This window comes from Nelusetta ayraudi, unplaced genomic scaffold, assembly GCF_046127955.1.
Source record: "Nelusetta ayraudi isolate G7.1 ecotype Tasmania unplaced genomic scaffold, CSIRO-AGI_Nayr_v1 ptg000022l, whole genome shotgun sequence".
In the NCBI taxonomy this organism is placed as follows: Eukaryota; Metazoa; Chordata; class Actinopteri; order Tetraodontiformes; family Monacanthidae; genus Nelusetta; species Nelusetta ayraudi.
Window position 1 is genome coordinate 4,928,233 of NW_027466072.1, and position 27,355 is coordinate 4,955,587.

Here is a 27,355-nt window from a genome sequence, read left to right on the forward strand (position 1 = left end):
CCTGTTTTATTTCTTCTTCTTTTTTTATTATTATTATTATTATTATTATTGTTGTTGTTATTATTTATTCATTTGTATCTAACCCGAACCCCTTGAAATTTATAAAGAAAGCACACTTAAAATAGGTCTATATAAGATATTCAGTTATATCTGCCTCTCCCGAATAAAATGAGCTACTCTCGTTTTACTCCGTATATTCTCCGGGAGTCCAGATTATCCGACAGATGGTGCTGGTGAGATTTCTACCACAAATTTTGAAAACATAAACGAAGAAAAATGTCGGCCCAAGACATGTCGTTTCTTCCCGAGCGGAGATTGTAGGTGACTTTACTGTTGACAATGCGTAGTAACTGAAAAACAGTTAACGTGTCACATTGTCAAGGGTTCCGCAGATCAATGATTTCTCTCAGGTGCCTTTTGAGAGCATACGGAAAGTGCACTGCCCTTCTGTCACTTCCGAGTCAACAGCCGCTTAACAGGTATGTTGAAAGAAAAGGAAAAAAAAGTAATATTGCAAGTATTATATACAACATTTTGGATGTGGCAAACATGCGTTAAAAAAAATAATTTGTTCGGTGCATTTAAGGCGATGTAGAAATGCGTGATAAAACTGAAATTGTTATAAAATACTATAATAAGACTATTTACATTTTCTAACTTGGGTCAACGTGAAGCATTTAGGCGATTGTAACGGCATATTTAAGTTAATTATTATTACTACTTGTATGCAGAATGTTCTCCTTGTGCATCAGTGACCTTTCATCTGTCCAGGATCATGTCCACCTCATGTCGACCTATGGTGGCAGTGTGCCAGGTGACAGCTACACCAGACAAAAAGACCAACTTCTCTGCCTGCAAACAGCTGGTAGAGGAGGCCAAGGAGCGAGGAGCCAGCATGGTCTTCCTGCCTGAGGCCTTTGACTACATCGGGTCCAGCCGAGAGGAGACCCTCTCGCTGAGTGAGAGTTTGGCAGGAGACACAATGTCGCGATACACACAGCTAGCCAGGTAGAGGAAAAGGTGTTTTCTTTTGTCAGTTCTCAGCAGAAGCTGCCCTTTAAGGATGCACACAAAATATTTTTACCCCAAATTTTTTCCAGGAAGTTGGAGGTCTGGCTCTCACTGGGTGGTTTTCATGAACGAGGACCCAACTGGGAGTCTGACAGACGCATCTACAACAGTCACGTCATCATCAATGACAAAGGTGCCCTCAAGTTTAGCGAGCTGCGGTATTCAGTGACAACTGGTTGCTTTTCTGTGCACACACACTCACTTTATTTCATTTACAGGTGACATAGTGTCCGTCTACAGGAAGTCCCATTTATTTGATGTAGAGCTACCAGAAAAAGGTGTTTCCCTGAAAGAAAGTGCATTTACCATTCCAGGACCGACCCTCGTGTCTCCAGTCAAAACTCCCATTGGAAAGGTATGAACTGATTCTAAACTATTGTCCCCATTCCCCAAGCACATCTTCTTATGGAGAAATCTGAGAAATTGTTCTATTGTGTTGTTGTTGTTGTTTTTTACAGTGATATCTAAAATATAAATACAATTAAACCAAACAGTCAAAGTGTATATTTTATTGTTTGGTACAGGGTTTATTAAATGTTAACATGTTTATTATTTACACTGTTTAAGGTATTAAACAGGTAAGGTAAAATGAGAAAGCGGAAATTATATATTCTACTGTTTTAGTTTTTAAGCTTTGACATGTTAACAGTAATTTCTTGTATATTTTGTAACTTTTTGTTAACTTCAGCAGCAGTGCATCATCCAGCTTAATAAGCAACACAAATGATATATGATTAATCTTGAAACAAATGTAATTCTAACACAGCCTTCTATTGAGTAATCAATATACATTTAAAATCAAAATAAATTTCTTACTGTATATTAAACTCTTATACCTTGACCTTTGCTTTCTTTTGTTAACTATTTATTGATATATGACTTGTGTTGCTCATTAAGTGAGATGGTGCATGACTGTCAAAGGTAACTAACTAACCATGTCTAACCATCAAACAAGTAACACAGTAACAGAAGCAATGAAAATCTGCAACAGGTTGGCTTGGGCATCTGCTACGACCTGAGGTTCCCTGAGTTGTCGCAGGCTCTGCAAAGAGATGGGGCCCATATCCTGACGTACCCATCAGCTTTTACTGTGGCAACTGGAGCTGCTCACTGGGAGGTGGTATCCACTGCATGCCAGAAGAATAACGTGTATGGAGATAAACCCTAGCAAGACCCATAATTCTTGCGTCTCTCTGTAGGTGCTACTTCGGGCAAGGGCCATAGAGACACAGTGCTACGTCCTAGCAGCAGCGCAGGTCGGCCGCCACCATGAGAAGCGTGCCTCATATGGCCACGCCTTGGCAGTGGACCCCTGGGGTGAGGTGCTGGGTGACTGTGGAGGGGAGAAGCCAGGTTTGGTGCTTGTGGAAATCGACCTGGAGAAAATCAGCAGCACCAGAAGGAACATGCCAGTCCAGGAGCACCGCAGAGACACTGGTTTCTATTACAGCCTGGACTCAACATGAGCCCACATGTGTGTATCGTTGAAAGGACTGTTTAATTACAACAGCAGATGGCCAAAAAAATGGAGTTGGATGTAATGCTGAGTAGCTATACGATGATCTAGCTAAATTATTTTAATTTTCCCAGATGAAAAACAAAACACATTCCTGTTTGATTCCTCTGAAGGTAAATATGAGAGGTATGAAGAGCATGTGTTGCCCTGACTGCAAGAACATAGTTTCGATGTATCATCAGTTCGTTGTTCCATAAACCTGTGTGTAGTGTTTCTCAACCTGCCCAAAAGAGGGCAATGTTGTGCAGTAAGACGAAATGAAATGAAGAACTTGGAAAAACTGACAATAAATCACCCTTACACACGATTTCAAGCAGACATTAATCTAATAATAATTCTGGATTTACCTTTGGATATTTGTCTATATTTAAAGAATTCTCAGGATCTCGCCATTTGATTCCAGTGCCTATTTAAACGATGGGCAACTGTATTTTCCTTTTTCAGTTGTAGTAGAATATAGAAGAAAAAAAAACTCACTGCCTTGAGTTTTTTACCTGAAAGTAACGTATCATGGACCGTGACGGACTATGACTGCATCGTTTTGTGGAAACAGCATCCACAGGTTGTATTTCAGGTTTTCATTTAATCAACACCATTCTGTCATACCTGAAGTACGATTTGAGATGTGACGTTCACTTCAACTTGCCAATAATTAAAGATATTTTGATTATGATTGTCTGACCAGTCAATTGATTAATTCTAACATGTGGATCTGGATGCATTTTTACGGTCAGCAATACTGTGTCATACTTCCGTATTTATCAGACGTGACAGTTCACGCCTCACTTCAGCCCTTTTATTGCCGTGACCAGATAAATAATTGATTAGAATTTCTCCTTCAAGCCATTCTCACTTGGAGGTTGCTACCGCTGCTGGGATGCGAAACAGGAAGTGAACGTCAGTGACACAGGAATGGGTCTAGAAAAAAATTAAAACATCATAATGATGCGGAGAATGCCAACCCTGGTCGTATAGGAGAAGATAGGGGGGGGGAAACAAAAACCTAACATTTGTCGAAAGTCGTACAAGGATGATTTGTTGCGTCCGAACTGGATTCGAGCCATCGGAAAGGTACGTGGTGGACTTCGCTTTTGAAAAGAATAGCAGTTAATGACAGCTAGCCTACTCTGTGTTAGGGAACTAATAAATATGTGCTTGCCTGTCCAAGGTTATTCATAAGTGTATTTTCCGATTGCTGTCACGCTTTGTCAACTACAATGGTGATTCTGTCGCCTGCTCGGTGCTGAACAGGTGCTGGTTTACTTCTGCTAGCCTAGCTGCAAGGCTGCAGTATCCCTGTGGGGAATAGCTGCTAGCTGCTTGTCTAAGTGTTTGGCTTCATTTAGCTGTTTCCTGTGCGTATTTTTATTTTTATTTTTTATTTTTTTACAATAGTGTAGCAATGAGTGAATTCAACGTTTAAGACCTAAGAGCGTCGTCAATGAAAATCAATTTATTTCTAGCTATTTTCACCCTCATAATGTAGATGTAACGGTCCTTGGTGCTCGGCTAACTGCTGGCCAGGACCGTTACTAGTTGATTGCCATGCTGGCTTTGGTTTGTCATCATTCGCAGCGGAAATCTCATTTTGTCATAGATGTCATACATTTTGTCATACATTTCATCTCATCTGGTTTACAAATTCGTGTGATGTTGCCTTGACTAAAGGTTATGACTGTTTGCTAAAAATCCTGTCCTCATAGTATCAGCCATCAATTTGTTGTTGTTTTGCGTTGAATTCTGGTGACTGCAAACTGGCTCGCTTTAAATGTAATGGATTTTGCGGTTGTTTTTTTTTGGGGGGGGGGGGGGGGGGGGGGGTTAAAGAAAAATTTCTCTCTCAATATTGACTGTGTAAAGATGCAGGGCATTGTTTTCTAAAATTTTGCCCCGCATTTTTGTTAACCAATATATGGGTTTTATTCACTGTAGTTTGTCGTCTTGTTCAACGACAGTAGGCTTTGAACGTCACTGTTTTGACTGGTTGTAGTTACTTCTCCAAAAATGTTTTCCTCCTGTAAACGTATTGCCATGTCTTTAAATAAAATAAAGGTTTTTATTACACGTTATGTTTTTTCAACCAGTTAAGTTTGAGTGTTTTTCAACTATCTTGAATTTAACAGTTGTGACATTACAGTAACACACACACACACACACACACACACACACACACACACACACACACACACACACACAATTCCCAGTTTGGACTTAAGTTAAGAGTCTTAGCATGTTTGCTAATAATATCTTTTGATTATTTATTTTTTTTGCCATATAAACATTTTGCAAATAAGATACCAACTGCATGTCATATTAACACTTTTCTTTTCTTTCTCGTGCAGTTACAGTGGACTAAATATGTTATGATTTAAAACTTCATGTTGACAGGTGAAGTGTGTTACTATATTAATACTATGACTTGTGAATGGCTGGCGATCTTCTTATGTGGCTGAATTTAGTGGTAGTTGGTAGTAGTGTGGTAGTTATTCTATTAGTCAATTAGTCATCACAACATCATCATTGTTTGTCATCTACGCAGTCTGCTGGCTGCCTGGGGTTGCATGCTGAAAACTCGTGATTTTAAAAAAGAAAATCCACGTCGGCCACGAGTCGCCCTTTTAAAGCAGCTGTTTGATCTGCAGAGGAACCGAGAGTGTGGCGTAATTGTCGGAATGAAACGCTGAGTCATCTCCTAGCAACCGCCGCTCAGACAACACCTTCTCTGTCACGAAGCTGACGGAGATACGTCTAACTTATTGTTCCAAGGCTGCCGATTACACCACCATTATCAACCGCTGTCAGGCACACCCCTCCCTGCTGTTATCCCTGTACACAGACTGCCAAGTGAAATGTGACTTCTGAATAATCCGCCGTCTCTGCGCTCGCCGGCATAATTGCTGTTTTTATATTGGCTCAAAGAAAACAACAACACTGCCATAACTGATGGTACCAGAACCAGTGAGGTGAAATGTGATCAAAGATGGAAAATGTATGAAAGCAGTGCCTTGTATTCGGGCTTACAGCATCATCCAATTCAAGCCGGAGTAGACCCAGAAAAGTTACTGATGTATTTACAGGAAATGTGGTTCGTGTCAGTCTCATGAGGTTGCACAGAAGGTCAACGCTTTACATTGGCTCTTAAAAAAAGGTTAAACTGATTTTCCTGGCATGGCCAATTTGATATGAACTGGTTGGGAATAGCGTGGAGATGTTTTTGCTGTCAGTTGCAATTTTCTTTCCAGTTCAAACTGATGTTCTGTGTCTAGTTCTCATTCCTTTATGAACTAATTGATCCTTAATAGTTAGTTCTAGTTAATTACCTTCCATTGTATTAATGTGCAGTTAAAAGATCTCCTCTTATTAATGTCTTTAGGTTATTACTAAGAGTATTGGTATCAAAATGATATTCTGTCAAGGTTTGGGTGTGTTGGTAATTTCAAAGTGCTGCCGTCTATAACACACAAACTAAGGACAAAGGGACATGCTTCATCTGGAGTAAGCTTCAAAATTCAGTTGAGTTCTTTTTTTTCACAGATTTGTATAGAAATATGTAGTCTCTTCTGTCAGTCTGCATGGGATTACTATACTAATACTTACTGTTTGCCTGGTGCTTCAGAGCCAGAGTAACAATCTTTATTTCCCCTGAACTGTTATTCTCTTTTCTTGATATGTGTTTATGATTTCTTGATATCATGACTCATATCACAATGACTTAACACTGAAAAATTTCTTCAATATGTTCAGGTTATCTGTGCTTTTCAGAATTAATTTGCCAGACCTTGTTGCTGTCAGTCCTAGGGATCATTTTAGGTTATGTCTGCCACTGCCTTGGTAGTTTGAGTTTTTTTGATGTAGTTCCTACCTTTTCCCAGAGGGGGGCAGAGTTGTGCTGCAACTCAGCTTGGCTGTTGTCCTTGCATTATTTTCTGACCATCTCCTTGTTTTTGGCCAATGTGGGTCAGTGTGTAGCTTCTATGTAAATGCTATATGACTGTCTGTCACTGAGTATATCACTTCAACATCACAGTTGAATAGCCAAATTAAATGTAGCTCGAAAGAATGACTATACGGTTAAATATTAAAAATTGAAGCGTTTTTAAAATCTAATAGAATATTTGGTGAGATATAACTTTTTTCATTTCACTATATTTTTATGACTCATAAAGTGTGTTAATTTTTAAATGACCCAGTAAGACAAGTTGTCATCATTGAAGCAGTTTAAAATGAGTGAAATCCTTCATTTTGTAGCACCAACAAAGATGGCCTCAGTTTCCATTTTGTTCAAGAACTTTGATTCCAATACTGTATCTCTCAAAACAATGCTCTTCTGATTTTTTTTAATACAGCTTTCTTTTTTTCATAAGTAGTTTGACCCCCCATTTTATGCATTTTGTTTCAAGGTAGGCAATAATATCAACAACAACAAAAAATCCTTTGTACCCCAAAACTTAATGTTGTTTTTGAAGCATTGAGACTAAATGCTCAAAAGCTCATAGAACTATTTCAGATATTTGCAAAGAAGCTTTCCTAAAAGTTGACTTTTATGCCTTTTAACTGTGGCTGTCTTTACCCGTCAGCTTTTTCAGTGTTGCCTTTTTCAACAGTATGCCAACTTAGCCTTGTTTAGTTTAAAACATCCTTACACTCAGCCCTCCGTTTCTTCTCCTTGCTCAGGGGACCGGTGCGTTGCTAAATGGAGTCAGAGCAGCTGTACCACAGAGGTTACTGCAGGAACAGCTACAACAGCATCGCCAGTGCCAGCAGTGACGAGGAGCTGCTGGATGGGGCCGGCGTCATCATGGACTTCCACACCACAGAGGACGACAACTTGTTGGATGGCGACGCTGCCTCACCGGGTAGGATGTTTGCCACATCCAAAATGTTTGCTGCTTTGGCCCAGAAGCATTTCTCAAGGGGTGATTTAGCAGATTTCGGTGGTGTGGTGGTATTTGTTATTTTGTTTTCATCTGATATTCCGTCCACGTTGCTCCCCACTGTCTTGACCTGCAGCTGATCAAATAGAGAAGCGCCCTGAGGAGATGTGGGAGGGGATCCGTAGATCTCAGCGTCTCTTGAAATATGACCAGCGTGTTCTTATTAAGGTTGTTAGAAGTTTCCTTGTTTTCTCTTGAAGACACATTTACAACAAGCTCATAAAAGAGAAATCCCCTGTACATGATGAAATGTATTTATTTTTTTGTACCACTACACTACATTCTTAAATTAAGGAAATTGTATAAAGCACATATATGAGGCTTTTATAAGACTTGCTTTATTGTTGTGCTCTGACAATGTGTTACTACCAAATTATTAATAAATGATGGTACCTGCATCATGGCAAAAAAAAGAAATGTAGAATCATTAAGTTGTAGTCATAATCATGGCATCTAATGTTGACTGATCTGATCCAGTCAAGCAGTGGCAGCATTCCCACAAACCAGTTTGGCTGCTCAGAGGTGTCGACAAGCCTTTCAGGAAATCCCTCTGTGAATGGATGCCCCTCCTCAACATCGGTGCCTGACTTCCTGTACTATGTATAATTAGTAACGAGTGGCTTCGTTTGTAGCATAACTCGTGAATTCCTTCTTCAGAGGGAAGTGTTAGCATGCGGCTGTCTTCTTCTAGACTTTCGTTTTCGCATTTGTAAAGGGGACAGAAACAGGAATGTTTTTGAAAAACTAGTTCTTGAACTGGAATGGGTCCACCGTGTTTTGCCTTCAGTAACTGGATTACTGAGACTTGGCAGATGCTGCTTTGATATCTTGGCAGGGACCAAACTGGCTGATAGTGTCTGTTGCAAGATGCCTTCTGATAGGTAAGAAGCCATGTAGGTCTGAGTGATTAACTCTATTGATAATATTATGCATTGACTTTAACTACCTTGTTGTGGAGACCTAAGCTGTGTGTTTAATGTAAGAACTGGTTAGTTTACAAAACAGTGTCTGGACTGTAGACAGAAATGAGTGTTCTCGATGGGAACAATCGACTTCTTTCCAGTCTGTGCTTTTTGGAACAGATGCTATGAGATATCCAGATATAGTCTCACGTTTCATCAATCGTTGGTAGAGTGAAGATATGAGTTGTCTTTTTCTGACTTATGTTAATTGGGTTTGGACTTGGTTTTTGCCAGTTCTCTCTCTCTCTCTTGCTCTCACAACAGAATATTGTTATTTAACGAACACAAAGCAAAAGGAAATCGTTAGTTTTGAAAATTCAGTTCAGGAAAATTCAGTTCAGGAAAATCATTCTGCAAGTAAAATATATTCAAAGTTTTGTAACTATCCTCCTCGTGTTCGTATCAATCTCCATAACAAAAAGTACTTAATTAAATGTACTGATTGAAAAAAGTTCTGTGTAATTAATTGTCTAATAAGTATGTAAGAGTCCTGGTCATTTACATAATCAATTTTCAATTATCATTAAAGCTATTTTAGTCCGTTATGCAATTAAAAAATGTTTTATGCAAATGTAAATGATCCATTCACATTTGAAAAATGTGAAAAGAAATGAATACAAATCTTTAAAATTCGATTTTTAAAACATTTAAGGTCTTTTTGTTGCTTTAAATATCTTAGTTGACATTTATTTATGACCAACCAAACCAAAACCAAAACCAAACCAAATATGAAATGTTTTATTTAAGCTCCATTAATATAAACAAACAAACCCAATTGTTTGTTCATTCTTTTAAACCCCTTTTAAACCTCACTTCAACTCCAACTTGTCATAAACACGGCCCTGTGGCCCAGCACTCAGACTGTGGTCTCTCCCACACACACAGGCAGGACTGGCTGCTCTCTCCTAACCACCAGGCAGCCAGGGCTGACCGGCTGGTAATATCACTGTCAGTACAGACTGCGAGGTCTGAGCTAAGTCCGCCTACTTCCGGGTCACGTCATTTCCCCCTAACTGCAGATGTATAGAAGACGTTTTACGTCGATAAAAACTATACACAGATTCTAAGTTTAATCGTATATCATTGCACTGAGCATCCACATCGGCGCCCGTATAGTTTGGAGAAAATGACGTCATGGGGAAGTAGGCGGAGTTCGCCTCGAACCTCTACTGACCATGGATGCATTGGGTACTGACAGGCCCGCCCCACTGTGCTTGTTTCTTTTCCATACTGCGTGTGTGTTGACGTCATCTCTTACCAGTCAGCTGCTGCAGTGGAGGGAGTGCGAGACAGAGGAGGGGAGGTCTCGCTCTCTCTCTCTCTCTCTCTCTCTCTCACACACACACACACACACACACACACACACACACACACACACTTACACTTACAGACACACACACTCACTCACTCACTCACTCACTCACACACACAAACGTATGCAGCTCGTCCATCTCCAATAAACATGGCAGCCGCTGACAAACACGCAGTGAGCAGTGCGCAGTAGACGTAATAGCGCTAGCCCAGCTAGCTTAGCCTCTTCTCAGCTTTCATCATGGAGGAGGAGGACGCGGCCGCCGACCCTTACTTGCCCTACGACGGGGGAGGGGACACAATTCCTTTGCAGGAGATCCCCAAAAAAGGTACGCAACATTAGCCCCGTGTTCCCCCTTCACTGCCATGTCGCTAACCCTCATCATCTTCCCTCACCGACGGTATCGCCAGTGCACGTCAGCGTACATCTGTTACACACACATACACACACATACAGGTTAAACAAAACAACACCCTGTCCGCCGTCGCTGAGGCCCTGACATGTATTTAAAAAAAAAAAAAAAAGGGAGCCGCTGTGGATTACAAACTGCCATTTCTCTGCAATGCTTCGTGTCCTGGGAGAGCAATAACATATCTTCAGGAAGCTCATTTCACCTTTACCCCCCTTTAGTGAGCAACCTTCACTTGTGTGCATGTTACGCTGCGGATTCTGAGATAAAGAGAATGTTGGTTCAATTGAACGTGTTGCAGGCTGCTACAGTTCAGGAGCAGGAAACGTCACGGGAATCCATCTTAATCCCCCTCCGACACAGTGTCCGACTGCGACGCACCTGATCATCAGGGATCAAGCCTTTTGTTTTAATTATTATTATGAAAGCATTTTGTCGTGGCCCCACAAGTGTGATGACACCTGTTGGTCGTACTCAGGGCAGCGTATCGCCGTGTTTCGTGTTGAACCCCCCAAGGCAGATTATGCCAAACTGTTAACTTGTTTTTCTTTGACTGATTCGCTGTTTTATACGCTTTAATATCTGTGCGGCTCGTGTGAGTTTCTTCTACTGTGTGTGTGCGTGTGTGCATGAAGGAGTTCGGGTGTGTGCGTGTGAGTGCCGGTTCCTCCAGGCCTTATTAGATTTGCACGGTGAATGAGCAGAGACAAAAGGGCCCCCAGTGGGTTTACAACGGCGCCTCTGCTGCCCTCACCTCCTTTCTGTGTTGAGGTGGCACTGTTCCCAAGTTTTTATTTCCACTCGACTTAAAGAGTTCTCCAGTTTCAGACCAATTCTTGAGCCTCTCTACCCTCAAATATGTCAACATTTTGTGCAGCCTGCACTATAAAAGAAGTTTACTTCTGGTGAAGATGAACCATATATGGACCGGTGGTATTTATGCTACTATTTTGATGATGACTTAACAGTAGCTTGAACTATTTTATCAGACCAGCAGCGGCAGTTCTATCTTAATTAAAGTCGTCTTCCTGAAACTCTTGCCCTTTTTTGGGGGGGCTTCACATCGCATTTAGAGGCACTGAGGCTCTGGACAGCCCAGTCTTTCAACTTCATCACTCTTTAATCCATTTATTCTTTTTAGTACAGCCGCTAGTTTAATAATCAGATTGGCTCATCGGATTCTCAGAGGTTTGCTGAGGGCCGGTGCATGATGCAGGTCACATGACGGCTGAGCAGACTTACCCCATCTCTTACGCAGCTGACCCACACTCTCTCAGCCGGCTGCCATTAAACCTCTCTGAATTACTCAGCACAGAGCTATCACTTGGCTTTGCCAGTTCAGTGTAATGTGAAATAACAGGCACATGCAATAATAAATTTTTTTTCCCACCCTTGCTGTTCAGCATCTGAACAAGATGCTGATCATGATGCAACACCCTGATCATGTACTTGCCACAATTATCCACATTAAAAGAAATGTGGCTATTGTTTCTTTATAGGATCCAATGTGCATTTAGTTCTGCGTTGGCCGCTTCATGATGTGGCTGACGTGTGTATTTGCACCTCCAGCAGGCTCTTGCCTTCTGTGCCGTCACCCTTGCTCGGCTCACTGACTTTGTTGCCAGTAGTGCAGCATCATCGGCTGCAGCTTTTCTGATTTCTGTCGCTCCTCACTAAGTAGTAAGTTGCATTTCCAGTGCAGCACTGCAGTGAGAAAAATTATTATCTACTGGTGCTTTCGAGTCCAAATCTTTCCTTCAGGTATCATTTTAACCCATAAATCACAAAGCGTTCTATCACAAGGTGCGCACTTGAATTAATCTGGCACAGAAAGGTAATTTCTCAGACCTCCACATCTGACTGAGTCATCCCATCCTCTTCACTTGGACACATACGTGCACTGTCCCTGGAGCTCCCAGACTGCGGCCGTCGCATCAAGCCAGAGATTGATGGCGACGGTCTGCAGCTGAGTCTGCAGCAACTCCCACATCCCTTTTCTCTTTCCTTCTCCTCTGATCACGGCCAAGCCAACCTGCTCAAGAAATTCTAATCAGAGGCTGTGGCTGTGGTGCACTCTGCAAGACACGGCTCGCATTGCGAAAAAATCTTTGGGATGACGGATTCATCCTCTGAGTCTGCGCCCTCTCGTTTGCTGCCCCTGGATAATGTTGGTCCTTCTTTTGTTTTTCCGGTAAATATGACTGGAATGGATGCAGATCCATTTAAAAGGGATTGTTACCTGTTTTAAGTGCAGATTGCATGTGTGTCAGGGTTGATTAAAAGGGCTTTGTTTGTTTGATAGCCATGACACCGCTATGGTCTCTGTTAGGCTCAGGATATTAGTATGTTGGGTCACATTTGCATTGTAGCTTGGTTTGTTTGTTTCTTCATGATTTATTGGCTGAGTATTTAGTATTCCATGCAAAGCAGTTGCCTTCTGAATACCTGAAGTTTTTCTTCAAGAAAATTTACTCCGAAAGTTGGTGGTGACAGTTAACCTCTGCACTGCGTCTAACAGCTATCTTTTGGTTTATGCTGCCAGTGTTCAGCCATTTTTATGTGAACTTATGACAAGAACTCGATTTTATCTCAATCTCCTGGTGCTTCATTTTCAAAGACGAGTGACAGACATTGATTGTGACATCTTTCCTCAATTGTTTTTGCTTGCTGGTCATTCTTTTACATTTCTGGTCATCTATTGCTCCGTTACTCACATTTTTTTCTTCGGTCCTCTTTCGACACTGTGTTGCCTTTGTCTTGCTGATAAAGAGCTTTTTGTGTTGTCCCAGTTGGGAGCTATTCTGGCCATCTCAAATGTGGGAGGAGGGATTGTCCTGACATTTTTGTGCAATGCATTTGTGTGCATCTTAAATAAATGTGTGTGCCTGCCCTTTACGTTGAATTTCATGTAGAATATGGTCTATCTTTTGTTTTGGCCTGTTGAGAAACTGCGTCTGCAGACATTCATTTTTAAACTGCAGGAGAAAAATTTCCTTTGAGCGTTGAAGCAAATGTCCACTCATCCCAAAGTTTCAGTGGTGCAGATAAAGTCCCTCTACGTTGTCATTCTTGCTCCTCACTATTCAGCTATGTCATATCCATGCGGCGACAGTGTGTTTACGCTCGTCCTGTCAGATTTTCATTGAGAAGCCCCAAGTACAGCTGCTGCAGCTCTCACGAACTGTCGAAACATCCAAAAGCTGAATGATCTCTGTGTCTTTACACTCATTGTTCTCTGTCTACCTGTGTCGCTAGGCTCTAACTACGCCATGTCTAACGGGGGCGGGGCACCTAGCAGCACCACCCACCTGTTGGACTTCCTAGAGGAGCCCATCCCAGGTGTGGGGACCTACGACGACTTCCACACTATCGACTGGGTGCGTGAGAAGTGCAAGGACCGTGAGAGGCATCGGAAGGTGAGCAGAGAAACACCTCAAACCTCCTCAGCCTCCTTGGTAACAGTTCCAGTCAGACTAGTTGGTCTACAGCTCCTCCAGAGAACTTGGACAAGATATTCTTGGCCACTTGAGATCATCTGTTGAAACTCCTGTCAGCAGAAAAATGTCTGAGGATTTTAATGACACACAAATCAACCAGAAACCGTTGAATTACCCTAAGGGGATCTCAGCTGTAGCTGAATTTCATTGCTGTTAGATTTGTGGCCACTTGCACTGAAAACCTTACTTTGCACATAGTGATGTGTCACGCACTTCCTGTTGATCACGCAAAAGAAGAACTAAGATGACCGGATCAGCAGATTTTAGCCAGTTTGGCTCCAGTGTAGAGAAAAACAAAGCAACTTTTGTCTTTGTTTTTATTTCTATTAGTTTTCAGAAGCTAATAAAAGCATTCAATTGATTAAGAGTGCCTGCAAACTTCATGTTGAACATTACTCATTCAGGTGCCATTCATTAAACCTTTAGATTTCTGTTATCACTTGTTACTGCGTCACTGAGACGGTAAGGTGGTGCCAAGACTTTAAATATTTACACTCCTTTATAGCCGGCACTCGAGGAGTGCTCCGCTACTGGAGAGCTCCACGCTGGGAAGCCAGTCGTTTGTCTAAGTTCTTTATTACCCAAGTGTCAAACAGTGTCTTTGTAACATTTATAGTAGAAACCACAAAATACTACCGGATTAGTCGTAAACCTTTCACCCACTTACTGCACATGCACGCGTTCCCAACTATTGAGAGCTTTTCTTCTCGTGTGTGTGTGCGTTTTAGATCAACAGTAAGAAAAAGGAGTCGGCATGGGAGTTCACGAAAAGCCTTTACGACGCCTGGTCTGGGTGGCTGGTCGTGACCCTCACTGGCCTGGCCTCAGGTAACGCACACAAACACACACACAGCTGCTGCTGTGCTGAAACCTCTCACACGCTGCCCTGACTTGCTACCTCCAGTCCGTTCTGATGTTTTTTCTTTCTGCTCAAAAAAACTCATCAGCTCTCTCAGTCTCCTGTAGAAACCATAGCAAAGTCGAACTGCTGTTGCAGCAACATTATCTGGTTGATTGCCAGAGAAACATGTTGTGTTTGGCAGTATGACGGTTCTTTGGACAACTACCATCATATATCACATCTCTGTTACACTTAAACTCTGGCTATTTTTAAGTGAGAGACTGGTTGTCCAGGTTCCACATGCCAGAACTAACTTAGGAAAAACTGCTTTTAGTGTCAGTGCTGCAAACTCTTGGAACGTCCTGCAACACAACCTGAATTTAGGCACTTTTATCCCTTATTGACAGGTTAGGAACATTATTTTAAACCACCCGTTCACAGCATGTATCTGTTTTTTTTCTATTTTTCAACTCATACTGTTTGTTAATTTTATATGTACTCTTGGCATCTTTACAAATGGGGGTCGCCCTCAATGATCCTTCCGAGAACTTTAAATAAAGGATGATGATGATGATGATGATGATGATGACGATGACGATCTTTTTGTGCTGCGTCCATCCTTCGTAACGTGAGAAAGGGGGAAAGGATGAAACAGGCAGCACACTGTCTTCTCATTTTTTTCCAACCTAATTGTCTAAAACGATAAAAAACAAAGACCTGGTTGGCAGTGCACTCTTAGCAATCTCACTGCCTCAGCCTCTCACTTGTGTCTTTTTCCACTTCCTGCCCTCACGTCTTCGCCATTTTCTTTCCTGCTTCCTTCCTCCTGTCAGGTGCTTTGGCTGGCCTGATTGACATTGCTGCTGATTGGATGAATGACCTGAAGGAGGGCGTGTGCCTGAGCGCCATGTGGTTCAACCACGAGCAGTGCTGCTGGACGTCCAATGAGACCACTTTTGCAGAGCGGGACAAGTGTCCGCAGTGGAAGAGCTGGGCTGAGCTAATACTAGGCCAGGCGGAGGTAGACAGAACAAGACTCACGTGAACGTTATCTCCAACAATGCCTGAGCTTCTCTTTTTTTACTTTACTGCTGCTAGTAATTTTTGATGTTTCTGTTTCACACAGAAAAGTTTTCCTAACGTCTCTCTGCTCTCAGCTCGGTTCTGAACAATATTTCTGTCTTCAGTCTTCATCTTTTCCTCTAATTACCCAGACGATAGAACTAACTTTTTTTTTCCATTTAAAATTCTTCAAGTAAATAATATATCTATAATATATGTATATATATTTGGACACGCCCTATGAATTTAATGTCTTTTCTTTCATTCTCATGGCTATTGACATTGCAGCATGTGAAGGCATCACAACTACATATGAACACACATGGAATTATGTCGAGAACAATAAAAGTGTAAAATAACACATTTTATATGTAAATTCTTCAAAATAGCCACCTTTAATAAAAAAAGCATATTTAGAGTTATTTAACGTGTTTTTCTCTGCTGCATAATTACATATATCTTGCTCATATATGTGATGTCTTCAGTCTCTTATCTGCAGTGCACAAAATTATAAAAATTTAAAAAATTAAAAAAAATCCAAACTTTTGACTGGTAGTGTAAGTAGATATGTTTTGCCTGTTGAAGTGTGTTGACTTCTTCATTTGCGTCTGCAGGGCCCTGGCTCATACATCATGAATTACTTCATGTACATCTACTGGGCTCTGTCCTTCGCCTTTCTGGCTGTCTGCCTGGTCAAAGTTTTTGCTCCGTACGCCTGTGGGTCAGGGATCCCCGAGGTGAGAAGCACAGCCTCTCTGACAATAGTAAAATTATGTAATTTTCTCTTCAATCAAGCTACTGAGGTTTGCTGGTCCTTTATTGTCGTGTCTGAGTGCTTTTTCCATCAGAAGTAGGGGATTCTCTCTCTTTCTTTGTCAAATTGTGAAAAATGACTAATCCAGTGAATAGCAGGGAGAAGGTGATGCGTCTGGCCGGGCTTTATGAAAGCCATTTTGAGGTTGGCTTTCATTTAAAAACGGCTCTTCATTGTTGCCATGAGAACAAGAGTGCTGGTGGCGCTGCACTGCCAAGTCAGATATGCAGCAGACAGATTTGAATTGTCGTGTAAAACGGAAACATCTTTTATAATGAATTTATGATAAAGATGGTGCACAAAGCCAATATTTTACCATCACGTCATATAGTCACAGTGTAATTGATTTGTTGTTTTAAAAGAGGGCAAACTACTTACATTCCCGCTTATAAATACCCACAAACAAAAGATTTATTAATATGTTTTATGTATTTTTTATTTTTTAAATGTACTTTTGTGAACTTTCCAGATTAAAACCATCCTCAGTGGGTTCATCATCCGGGGCTATCTGGGCAAGTGGACCCTGATGATCAAGACCATCACCCTGGTGCTGGCTGTGGCGTCCGGGCTCAGCCTGGGGAAGGAGGGGCCCCTGGTCCACGTGGCCTGCTGCTGCGGCAACATCTTCTCGTACCTCTTCCCCAAGTACAGCAAGAACGAGGCCAAGAAACGAGAGGTGAGACTCGGAGGGGATCAAGTCGGTCGGTGCCTTTCGGAAACGGTCCGGCTGATGTGTGTTCTTCCGCCTCAGGTTCTCTCAGCTGCGTCAGCGGCCGGAGTGTCTGTCGCTTTTGGAGCCCCAATCGGAGGAGTGCTCTTCAGCCTGGAGGAGGTCAGTGACTATCGTCTGCTCCCTGCTCTCCCCTGAAGACCTGGCCACCTCTCGCTATCTCAGCAGGGCCACCAACATTGTTAAAGACCCCTCTCACCCCAGCCATCACCTTTTTCACCTGTTTCCCTCTGGCAGACGTTACAGGTTGCCCAAAACCAGAACCAACAGACTCAGAAGCAGCTTTGTCCCCAGAGCCATCAGCTCTTTAAACACACAAACTCACTGAGAAATAAACAAACAAACAAATTTGTGCAATATCAACCATCCTTCTGTAATAGCTGAGTGCCACTTTAAGTGCTGTAGATATATTTTTTAATTGCAAAATCCCATGACTTATTTTATTATTTTATTTATTTGCTCTTTGTTTATTGCGTCTATTCATACCATTGCTATATTTTTTACCCTAATTTTTGTTCTATAATACTCTGGTTCGAGCTGCGCTCCCAATTTTATTGTGTGAACGATCATATAATGACAGTAAAGGCTTTGACTTGACTTGACTTAATACAATACGTCCTCCAGCCTCACCGCCTCTCAACTTGCTGTCTTTCTCTTGGCCAGGTGAGCTACTACTTCCCCCTCAAGACGCTGTGGCGCTCCTTCTTCGCTGCCCTGGTGGCGGCCTTCGTCCTTCGCTCCATCAACCCCTTCGGCAACAGCCGCCTGGTGCTGTTCTACGTGGAGTACCACACGCCGTGGTACCTGTTTGAGCTTATCCCCTTCATCCTGCTGGGGGTGTTCGGGGGCCTGTGGGGGGCCCTCTTCATCCGGGCCAACATCGCATGGTGCCGCCGCCGCAAGTCCACACGCTTCGGTCCGTCCCTCGAATAAACTTTACCATTTTAACCGTCCCACGTTCTTCAATTTGAGGTCTTACTATCCCGTCGGTTCCCCTCCTCAGGCAAGTACCCGGTGCTGGAGGTGATCCTGGTGGCGGCCATCACTGCCGTGGTGGCCTTCCCCAACCCCTACACGCGGCAGAACACCAGCGAGCTGATCAAAGAGCTGTTCACCGACTGCGGCCCACTGGAGTCGTCGCAGCTGTGCCATTACCGTAGCCAGATGAATGGCAGCAGGGCCTTCAACGACAACCCCAACCAGCCGGCCGGCCCCGGCGTCTACGGCGCCATGTGGCAGCTCTGCCTGGCGCTCATCTTCAAGATCATCATGACTATTTTCACCTTTGGGCTTAAAGTGAGATTTTTTTTTTAACCGCTAAACTAAAACTTTCCAGTTTTTAACCGTTGACGCTGAAATGAACCACTGCTCCTCCTCTTCCTCTTCCTCTTCCTCCTCAGGTGCCGTCGGGTTTGTTCATCCCCAGCATGGCCATCGGGGCAATCGCGGGGAGAATCGTTGGCATCACCATGGAGCAGCTGGCCTACTACCACCACGACTGGTTCCTGTTTAAAGAGTGGTGCGAGGTGGGAGCGGACTGCATCACCCCGGGGCTCTACGCCATGGTGGGGGCAGCTGCCTGCCTGGGTGAGTCGCTTCTTATGTTGTGTGTTCACTACTTTAATTTTCCTGCATGTTTCTTTATGTTATAGGACAAAAAGTATGTATCTGTGAAGAAAAGTTCTCTCTTAGGCCCCTCACTTCCTTCCACAATATTATGACGCCATATAGTGTCGTGGTCGACTATTCCCTCGTCGTCCACCGGCCAAGTCGAGCCCGTCTCACTCCCGGTGGCCACCGCGCCGGTGTTCCATCGCATCTGCATTAGGCTGAGCAAACCTCCAACATTGTCTCTATTCGTTCCACTCCAACCGTTGTGGTCCTTGGTGCTTCGGTAGTCACCCGGCATTTTTTTTATTTTTTATTTCTCCGGACACTGTTTCGCTGTACGTGACGGCCACCGGCTGCAAAACCAGGAAGGCTTTTCATTGCGTGTCGCTCCGTCCGTCCAGCTCTCTCTTTGAGCTTTTTCTTCGACCACAGAGAACAGAAACGTCTGTAGTTCTTTGTTTGCCCATTGTACAGTTTCATAAGCTTTTCAGTTTTTAATACGTGAAACTGTAAAAATCCACACGCGGGGCATTTAAAAATGGCGGTTTTGGTCTTTCGTGAAAGACTGCCTTTGGTTTTCGTCAAAACTCTTATCAGTGCCCTGCACATCGCTACGTCACCCTTATGGTCTCAGCTCTGCTCGCTTTTAACCCCAACGAGGCAGGTACCAAAATCGTAACCTCTGGGAACGTGCTGGGGCTCGTGGAAATGATTACCTGACCTGATTACTGACCCGTACCATACCGAGATGTTACCTAGCGAGCCTAAGGAAAAACGCATGATGACCTGGGCGACTGAGAACCTTCACAGACCTATGACTTCATACGATAACATGCAGTGCCCCCCCTCCGTGCCTCTCAGGTGGTGTGACCCGGATGACTGTCTCCCTGGTGGTCATCGTCTTCGAGCTGACCGGCGGCCTGGAGTACATCGTCCCGCTCATGGCCGCCGTCATGACCAGCAAGTGGGTGGGCGACGCCTTCGGCCGCGAGGGGATCTACGAGGCGCACATCCGCCTGAACGGCTACCCCTTCCTGGATGCCAAGGAGGAGTTCACGCACACCACGCTGGCGAGGGAGGTGATGAGGCCGCGGCGCAGCGACCCGCCGCTGGCCGTGCTGACGCAGGACGACCTGACGGTGGAGGAGCTGCAGGCCGTCATTAACGAAACCAGCTACAATGGCTTCCCCGTCATCGTGTCCAAAGAGTCCCAGAGGCTGGTGGGCTTCGCCCTGCGCAGGGACATCACCATCGCCATCGGTGAGATCACTGAGCTCGCAGCGTCGTCCTCAGACGGTCATGTGGTTGTAAGCAGCATCAGCTGACCGGTAGCCGCCTTTCCATTATAGTTTTTCGCAAAAGAAAAGCGATATTTCTAAAATTTCGACAAAGTAGTACACAGAAAAACAGTTTTTATGCTTTCTTTGCACTGTTAAAGGTCAAGCCTGTAATATTTGGAGATTTTGAAGAAGCAGTGACATCAAGTGGTTAAAGTTTTGTTTCACTGTAGCTGCGTTTTCATTAAGTTTTTTTGCAAAAAAAAAAGCGATATTTCTATATTTTCGACAAAGTACAATTGCGATTTGCAGGTGTTTCCATTGAATGGTGTGAAGGGCATAAGCCGTGTATACCTCTATATCAGTACGTCTGTAAAACCACCTCATGAGAGCGTTGGAACCTTTTAGCCAAGGTTCTATTCCCAGGATCTTCTGGGGCCTTTCTGTGTGGAGTCTGCATGGGTTCTCTCCGGCTTCTCCGGCTTCCTCCCCAACTCCAAAAACATGCATGTGAGGTGAATTGGGAACTCTAAATTGCCTGTAAGTGTAAGTAAGTATGAATGTTTTTCTTTCTACGTGGCTCTATTTGTTCTGCCTTCGCCACATGACAGCTGAGATAGACTCCAGCTGACCCCAGCAATCCTGAGTGCAGGGGTAAGCAGGTATAGAAGATGGAAGGATGTTTTTTTTTTTTTTTTTTTTTACCATTTATAAAGTAGTGGGAAAAAAGACCCAATTTTTTTTGAAAACAAATCTGAATTTTCTAACAGTTTTTTGACAAAATACAAACCTTTCCAATGAGTTGATTTCAAAAGAAAATCTCTAACCCCTTGGTTCTTCTCGTCCCATCGCCAGAGAACGCACGTCGCAAGCAGGAGGGGATCATGTTGAACTCCAGAGTCTATTTCACCCAGCATGCGCCCACCCTGCCGGCAGACAGCCCCCGCCCCCTCAAGCTGCGCTCCATCCTGGACATGAGCCCCTTCACCGTCACCGACCACACGCCCATGGAGATCGTGGTGGACATCTTCAGGAAGCTGGGCCTGCGCCAGTGCCTGGTCACTCACAACGGGTGAGTAAGGAAGTGAATTTTATGTTGTCGTCATTGCAAATGACTCTGTTGTGTAAGGTTGACGGGCACATGCACGCACTAGTACTGCGATGCATGGACTCTCCCACGTCCCGGGTTCCACACTGTAACCTGCATGGCCTGCTGGCTTCACTGCTGAGCTGCACTGACTCAACCCACGGCTCACTGAAGAGGGAGTGAGGGAGGGAGGGAGGAGCAGCTGAAACTAACACCAACTGTGTAGCAGATATAAAGCCATAGAGTGTCGCCTTCCCGTGAAATCTGCAGAGATGTTGTGGAAAATCTTGTCAACTGAAAGCACAGCTGATGATCCTCTGATGGGGGGGGGTGGGGAGGGGTGTCATGGTTCTCCTGTGTCGCTGGTGGTCGACCGACGACACACACATTCCCCCTTTACCACGTGCACACCCTTTATTTTATTGCCTTTTCCATTGAATATAATCGATCGCAGTATTTTCTGAGTGCAAGACTGCACAAAATCATTTTTCTCTGCAGTAAAGTAAATTAGCTCCAGCTATATAAAAAAAAATACTTGTGAAATTGAACCGAAATATTCCACTTAAAATGAGTGCGTGTCTAAATGACGGTAGCGTCCTCGGCAAGAAGACTGAGGCTCTGTATTTCAGTGAAGGCCATCGAACATCGACATCGAGTTTGAGTTTCTGGTTTAGTTCAAGAATTTAACACCTCACTCTTTGAAAGTGCTGGCTGAAAGGTAAAACTCTGTTATTAAACTCGACCAGTTTCATATATTCCATCATAACCTGTAAAATCCATTTATTATATATTTTATTCCATTATGTCTTATCTGTTGTGTTTGAGTTTTGTCATTTTGAATTCTTATATTTTTTTTGTCTCCCTGTCTGATATTTTAAGTTATGCACTTTTTTTTTTTGTTCTGCATGTTTTTGTCTTTTTCTCTCTTGTTTTGTCCTCGTCAGGGCAGTCTTCCATTAAACGGCTGTTTGTTTTTAGGATTGTGTTGGGCATCATCACAAAGAAGAATATATTAGAGCATCTGGAGGAGCTCAAGCAGCACACGGAGCCCCTGGTGACTAGCCCCACCCCTTTACACATGTGACCCCCACCCAGACACGCACACACACACACACACACACACACACTCTCTCGCTCGCTCTGTCACACCTCTCTCTCAAGCTACAGCTTTACGGCAGAGTGCATGAAGGTCGGTGCAGTGAGGCGCTCTGTACGAGAGGGTTCGTCCTTCTGCTGCGCCTCTCTGGCTTGGTGCTCGCTTGTCAGTGGGTTTGGTTTGGATTCAACTCTGGTGGCAGACAGATGCCTTCCGCTCTCGCCTTCACCACCGGGGGGCGCTTAGACTGTTCTGCCCTGTCTGGAGGGCTTTTTATATTCATTAGTCTCCTATGTATTTGGTTCTGTAATGCTGGAGTTGAATACCTGGAATTGCCTGTCAGCTTAGACAGGTGCTCCATTAGAAATCACCCTGGGAGGGTTTCACATTTTATACTCATGCAAATCCCCTGAAAGGAGATTTTGACTATGGTCAGTATGGAGATGCTAAAATGTACGCTCAAGGGTAGAAGCACGGACATATAAGCAAACATAAAACACAGCTATTACCGATGCACTGAAGTTCTAAAACCAAAAATCAAAAGCACTTTGATTTGTAATTGATTCTTTACTCTTTTAGACAATGACCTGCTGCTATGTTTGTAATAATTAAGCAATTATCATCTCTAAATTTTCATTGGCTTCATACCACCTGCTTAAACTTTAAGCAGGTGGTATGAAAATTATATATTCAATAAAGTATAATCATTCAGCAGGTGGACATAAATGAAATGAATCCACATACTTTGCTGATGAAACATTTATACACAGAGGACCCTTCTGTCACTGTTAATATGAAACTGGAAATGATCTCAAATCCAGCAGCCAAAACCACTTCCTGTGCGGGTTAGTGACTCGCTACGTCTGCTGCCGTTTCCCATCTCACTCCCTCAACAGTCGTCGTTTCACCGAGACAAATTCACCCACACACCTACTATCTGTTGTCATTAATGACTTCCTTCTGTCTTGTTTTTTTTTGTTTTTTTGTTTAAACCCCTCCCATTCTTTACGCCCACGGGGTCTCCACAGATCAACAACATGTGACCCGTCGGCTAAACAAGCACTCTGGCGAGTAGCTCGTCGCCTCGGACTCCCGTTGTTGCTGTTGTAATGTAACCGTAGCGGCTGGTGTCTTAGTTAGAGGGGTGGACGGCGACCAGTGACGTGATTTGACTATTTCCCTTCCCCTCGCTCTGCAGTGCTAGTGATTGTTTGTGGTGGAGTGACGCTGGTGTATTGATTTGTGCCAGTAGTGTTTGGTAGTGGCCTCACCGGTTAGCCTGTGCTGACACAATGACCTGAGAGTGAAGCTGTTCACCTCCAGTGTTTCCTCTCAGCCAACAGCGTCCCAGCAATCATTGCATTGAGTATTAAAGGTCAAGTGTGCAATATTTAGAGATTTTGATGATGAAACTGCAACATCAAGTAGTTGCTAGGTCTGCAACTAACGACTATTTTTGTGGTCGATTAATCAATAATCGTGACTAATCGATTATTTTTTCAATTAATCGATTAGTCACGATTATTTCTTTATTTTCACCCCCTATTTTGGACTTCTGTTGAACCTAACTTGCTTAAATCTTCACACCTGTGTTGTACTGTTGTACTCTGACAGCATATGTTTTTAAACAAATATATCAAAAATAATGACACGCAAAGCATTTATCTGTGATATAGTTGTATTGTATCATCAGTATATTAATCACGATTTAAAGGTTATGTGCAATGTTTAAGCTTAAACAGATTTCTTACAAGCTCAATATCAAATTATCATGCACTAATAACGCAGTTGATAAGTGAAAGAGAGTCACAATTCAGTATAATCTGTATCTACTAGTGTTTTATTCACTAAGAAAAAATAGTTTTTTGTATTATGCACTGCGAGTATACACTTTTATGAATATATTTATGGGCAGTATATTAAGCTTTTACTCGCACAAAAATCATAAATGTTTCACACTTTGACCTTTAAATGGAAACCACGTTAATAAAGAGTCGCGACTTTTGGCCTCAACTGTAACTTTTTAATTCAGGGGGAAAAAAATAGCTCCAAAAAATATTGTAGGGAAGGAATCTTATTTTTATATTGTATTTTTTTTTTTTTACTCATTATCATGAACTGAACTATCATCTACTACCTCTCCCAACTGAAATAGACTCAAAAGGGCAGTTTGAAACAGTCTGGGCCTGGGAGCAATGTGTTGAGTGAAGGGACTCTGCTGGCTCACTGGAAACACTGGCCTCATTTCTGACCCTTTGTATCCTCTGGCCGCCTCTCTTACTGTGTCTTGGTTTTAAAAATGAATGTGGTAGATCTCAGCTGCTGCTGCTGCACTGGAGTCTGATCCCTGTGACGCCTAGCTGGCATGAGACGCCCCCTGCTGCTCAGTAGCCGTAGTGCTCATCGCTCCCCTAACTCCTCTCCTGTCGGTCCGACCTGGGTTCAAAAAAAAAAAAAGACTACAACTGCTGTGTGTTGCTGTTTGTTTTTTTGGACCCAGCTCTGCTCCGTAGTAGATAGTCAGCCTCTGTCTCTCAGCTTTCCTGCCCTAACCTCTCGACAAAACACCCTGAATCCAGCCACACTGGAAGAATTCAAGTTGAGATGGATAAAAGCAAATGTTATGCATTGCAAGGCGAGGAAGAAGAAGCCTCACAAATCATCAGTTAAGACGTCCTGAGAAGGAGACCAAAAAAACCAAACATTTATTTTCAAAGATTAGCCACATCCCTCCTTCTTCTTCTTCTCCTCCACCAGGGTTCTCCTCTCTGTCCTTCACCCTGCTCACCACCTGCTGTTCCCCCAGTAGGATGCAGCTCTGCTGGGGCCTGACAGTAGCAAAGCCTGCAGAGGCTTCAGACCTTCACCTCCTCTGGCGGCGCTCCTCCTCACTTCCTTCCTCCTGCTGACTTTTGCTTCCTCAGGAACTCGTGTTTCTGTTGGCGAGGCCATGCCACGCTAGCTCGCCCCCCACCACCCCCCACCAAAAAAAAAACAACCACAACCCAAACTGACCAATCACACGTCAGTATTGTGGCTCATTGAGGAATTTTGACGCTACGGAAGCCAACAACAGAAACACGACGACGACTTCTCTCCTCCTCCTCTTCCTCTCCTCCTCCAGCAGCGCCTGTCGCCCTGCCTCTCCTTCCACTAACGCCATGTGTGCTCTCTGTCTGTGTGTCTCTCTCTCTCCCCCTGCAGGCGGTTGCTTGGTATTATCACAAAAAAAGATATCCTCCGCCACATGGCGCAAATGGCAAACCAAGATCCCGCCTCCATCATGTTCAACTGATCGGCTCCTTCCAGGACGGGCGGTGGGGCGGCGGGGGAGGGGACGACAGCGAGGAGGAGGTGGGCCTCCTGGACGCCTCCGACCTCTGACCTCCGGACCCCCTCGTCACCACCAACACCACCATCACCATCTTCATCTTCCCCTCCTTGTTTTTGTTTTCTTAGTTTGTCAGCTTTGTGAACGGAGCGTGCCCCCCCCCCACTGATAAGACTTGACGACCAGCAAGGCTGCTGAGGTCACGGGGAGGTCACCGAAAGGTCGCGAGGAGGTCACGGGCTGTCGGCAGCACACATGCGCGCACAGACAGGGCCACTTTTTGTTTTCTCTTTAATCCTCAACATTCACAACTCGCTCTGAAAACAACGAAACACACTTGAGCACCTGCAGGCGCCGCACTCATGCATGCATGCATGCTTTCCTGTCACACACACACACACACACACACACACACACACACACACACACACACAGAAAAACACGCACAGGAAGGCCGCCTCATCTGTACAGACGCCGTACCCTCCCTGCACGTTGTCTGTGTCTGGTCACCCTGCAGGGGTCAAAGGTCAGAATGAACCGCTGACGAGGGAGGCGATGAGGGACCTCGGAACCTGCAGGCTTCTGCTGCGCCCCGACGCTCCGCCGCCACACACACACACACACCTCTGACCTGTCCGTCCGTCCGTCTGACCTAAAGCTAAACGCGTTGTTTACTTGTGGTGTGTGTGTGTGTGTGTGTGTGTGTGTGTGTGTGTGTGTGTGTGTGTGTGTGTGTGTGTGTGTGTGTGTGTCAGTGTGTGTCAGTGTGTGTGTGCGCGTCAACTAGCATCGCTACATTCCAGCCAGGTTATCATGGCAACAGAGAGGACGACTTCCTTCCTCTCAGCCCCCAACACGTGGCAGCAGCTGCTGATTGCATGGCACACGGCTGCTCACCTTAGTGCACGTTGGTCCGGCTATATCAACTGTGTGTGTGCGTGCGTGCGTGCGTGCGTGTGTATGTGAAACGAGCGAAAGGTAGACAGACTTCATTGGGTACTGTGATTAAGAACAAAAAGAAAATCACCTCTTTGTCTGAAGGAAAAACGTGAAGAACTAACACCTTTTAATTGTGTTTTCATTTCTGAGCCAGTTTGAGGTGTGTGTGTGTGTGTGTGTGTGTGTGTGTGTGTGTGTGTGTGTGTGTGTGTGTGTGTGTGTGTGTGTGTGTGTGTGTGTGTGTGTGTGTTTAATGCAATGCTAGTGTGGCAGCAAGTTGAAAACAGGAAACTCACAGGTGTTCTCTCTTTTTTTGTTACAACTTGAATAAATAGAGAAATGTCCTTTTCTTTCTAATCGGACCTTCATCTCTTGGTTCTTCTTCCAAGATGTTCTGAAACTTGGAGAAAGGCGGCGCGGTGCCGCACCTCCTATTTTCCCATTTCATCTGAAAACATTTCTTCCTTATGAACTTAACGTCTCATTTCAAACGAGAAGCACTATGAAGTTGAGGAGGTGAAATTGCAGGTCGTCCATCTTCGCTGAGCTTCAGTCCACCAGATAAACACTAAACGAGCTGAACCTTTAAGAATCTGTTGCTTGGCTGACTCTTCACTGTCAAGCCAAGATTCTTTATTTTCCCTACTCTTAGAAGAACCACATGCATGCAGTCCATTATTATAAAATGAGATTAAAGTCACATTGTTCTAAAATTCTGTTTTCTTGTTCCAATTTAACACTTTTAAATATTGATGCATTAAAGAGGTACTGGAAGTTGATTTTGATGTTTCTATTTGAGACATCGCGTCATCTCCAAACACAACTGGAATCACACTCTGCTTCGTCTTCTGCAAAGTGCCTGGATG

At 43.9% G+C, this 27,355-nt stretch overlaps 2 protein-coding genes across 7 annotated transcripts; both read left to right on the top strand.

Annotated features, from left to right (window-relative positions):
* The first annotated feature begins 177 nt into the window (after positions 1-177).
* nit1 (nitrilase 1) lies at positions 178-3,571 on the top strand. Its single transcript, XM_076028247.1, has 6 exons — positions 178-479; positions 772-1,008; positions 1,101-1,204; positions 1,290-1,426; positions 2,063-2,188; positions 2,271-3,571. Exons 1-6 carry the CDS (start codon positions 397-399, stop codon positions 2,535-2,537), a joined length of 954 nt encoding a protein of 317 aa, XP_075884362.1. The 5' UTR covers positions 178-396; the 3' UTR covers positions 2,538-3,571.
* On the top strand, positions 3,499-27,243 carry clcn3 (chloride channel 3). 6 transcript variants are annotated; one of them, XM_076028234.1, is made up of 15 exons: positions 3,499-3,658; positions 7,262-7,443; positions 13,460-13,620; positions 14,430-14,529; positions 15,376-15,563; positions 16,219-16,341; positions 16,888-17,094; positions 17,170-17,250; positions 17,812-18,064; positions 18,152-18,444; positions 18,549-18,735; positions 19,621-20,019; positions 20,892-21,108; positions 22,102-22,177; positions 25,424-27,243. In XM_076028234.1, exons 2-15 carry the CDS (start codon positions 7,281-7,283, stop codon positions 25,601-25,603), a joined length of 2,628 nt encoding a protein of 875 aa, XP_075884349.1. In that variant the 5' UTR covers positions 3,499-3,658; positions 7,262-7,280; the 3' UTR covers positions 25,604-27,243. The 6 variants fall into 6 exon arrangements, with proteins under 6 accessions (XP_075884349.1, XP_075884352.1, XP_075884351.1 ...); XM_076028237.1 differs by lacking the exon at positions 25,424-27,243 and adding an exon at positions 23,248-23,277; XM_076028236.1 differs by lacking the exon at positions 22,102-22,177 and having other exon boundaries at positions 3,500-3,658.
* The last annotated feature ends 112 nt before the right edge of the window (positions 27,244-27,355 follow it).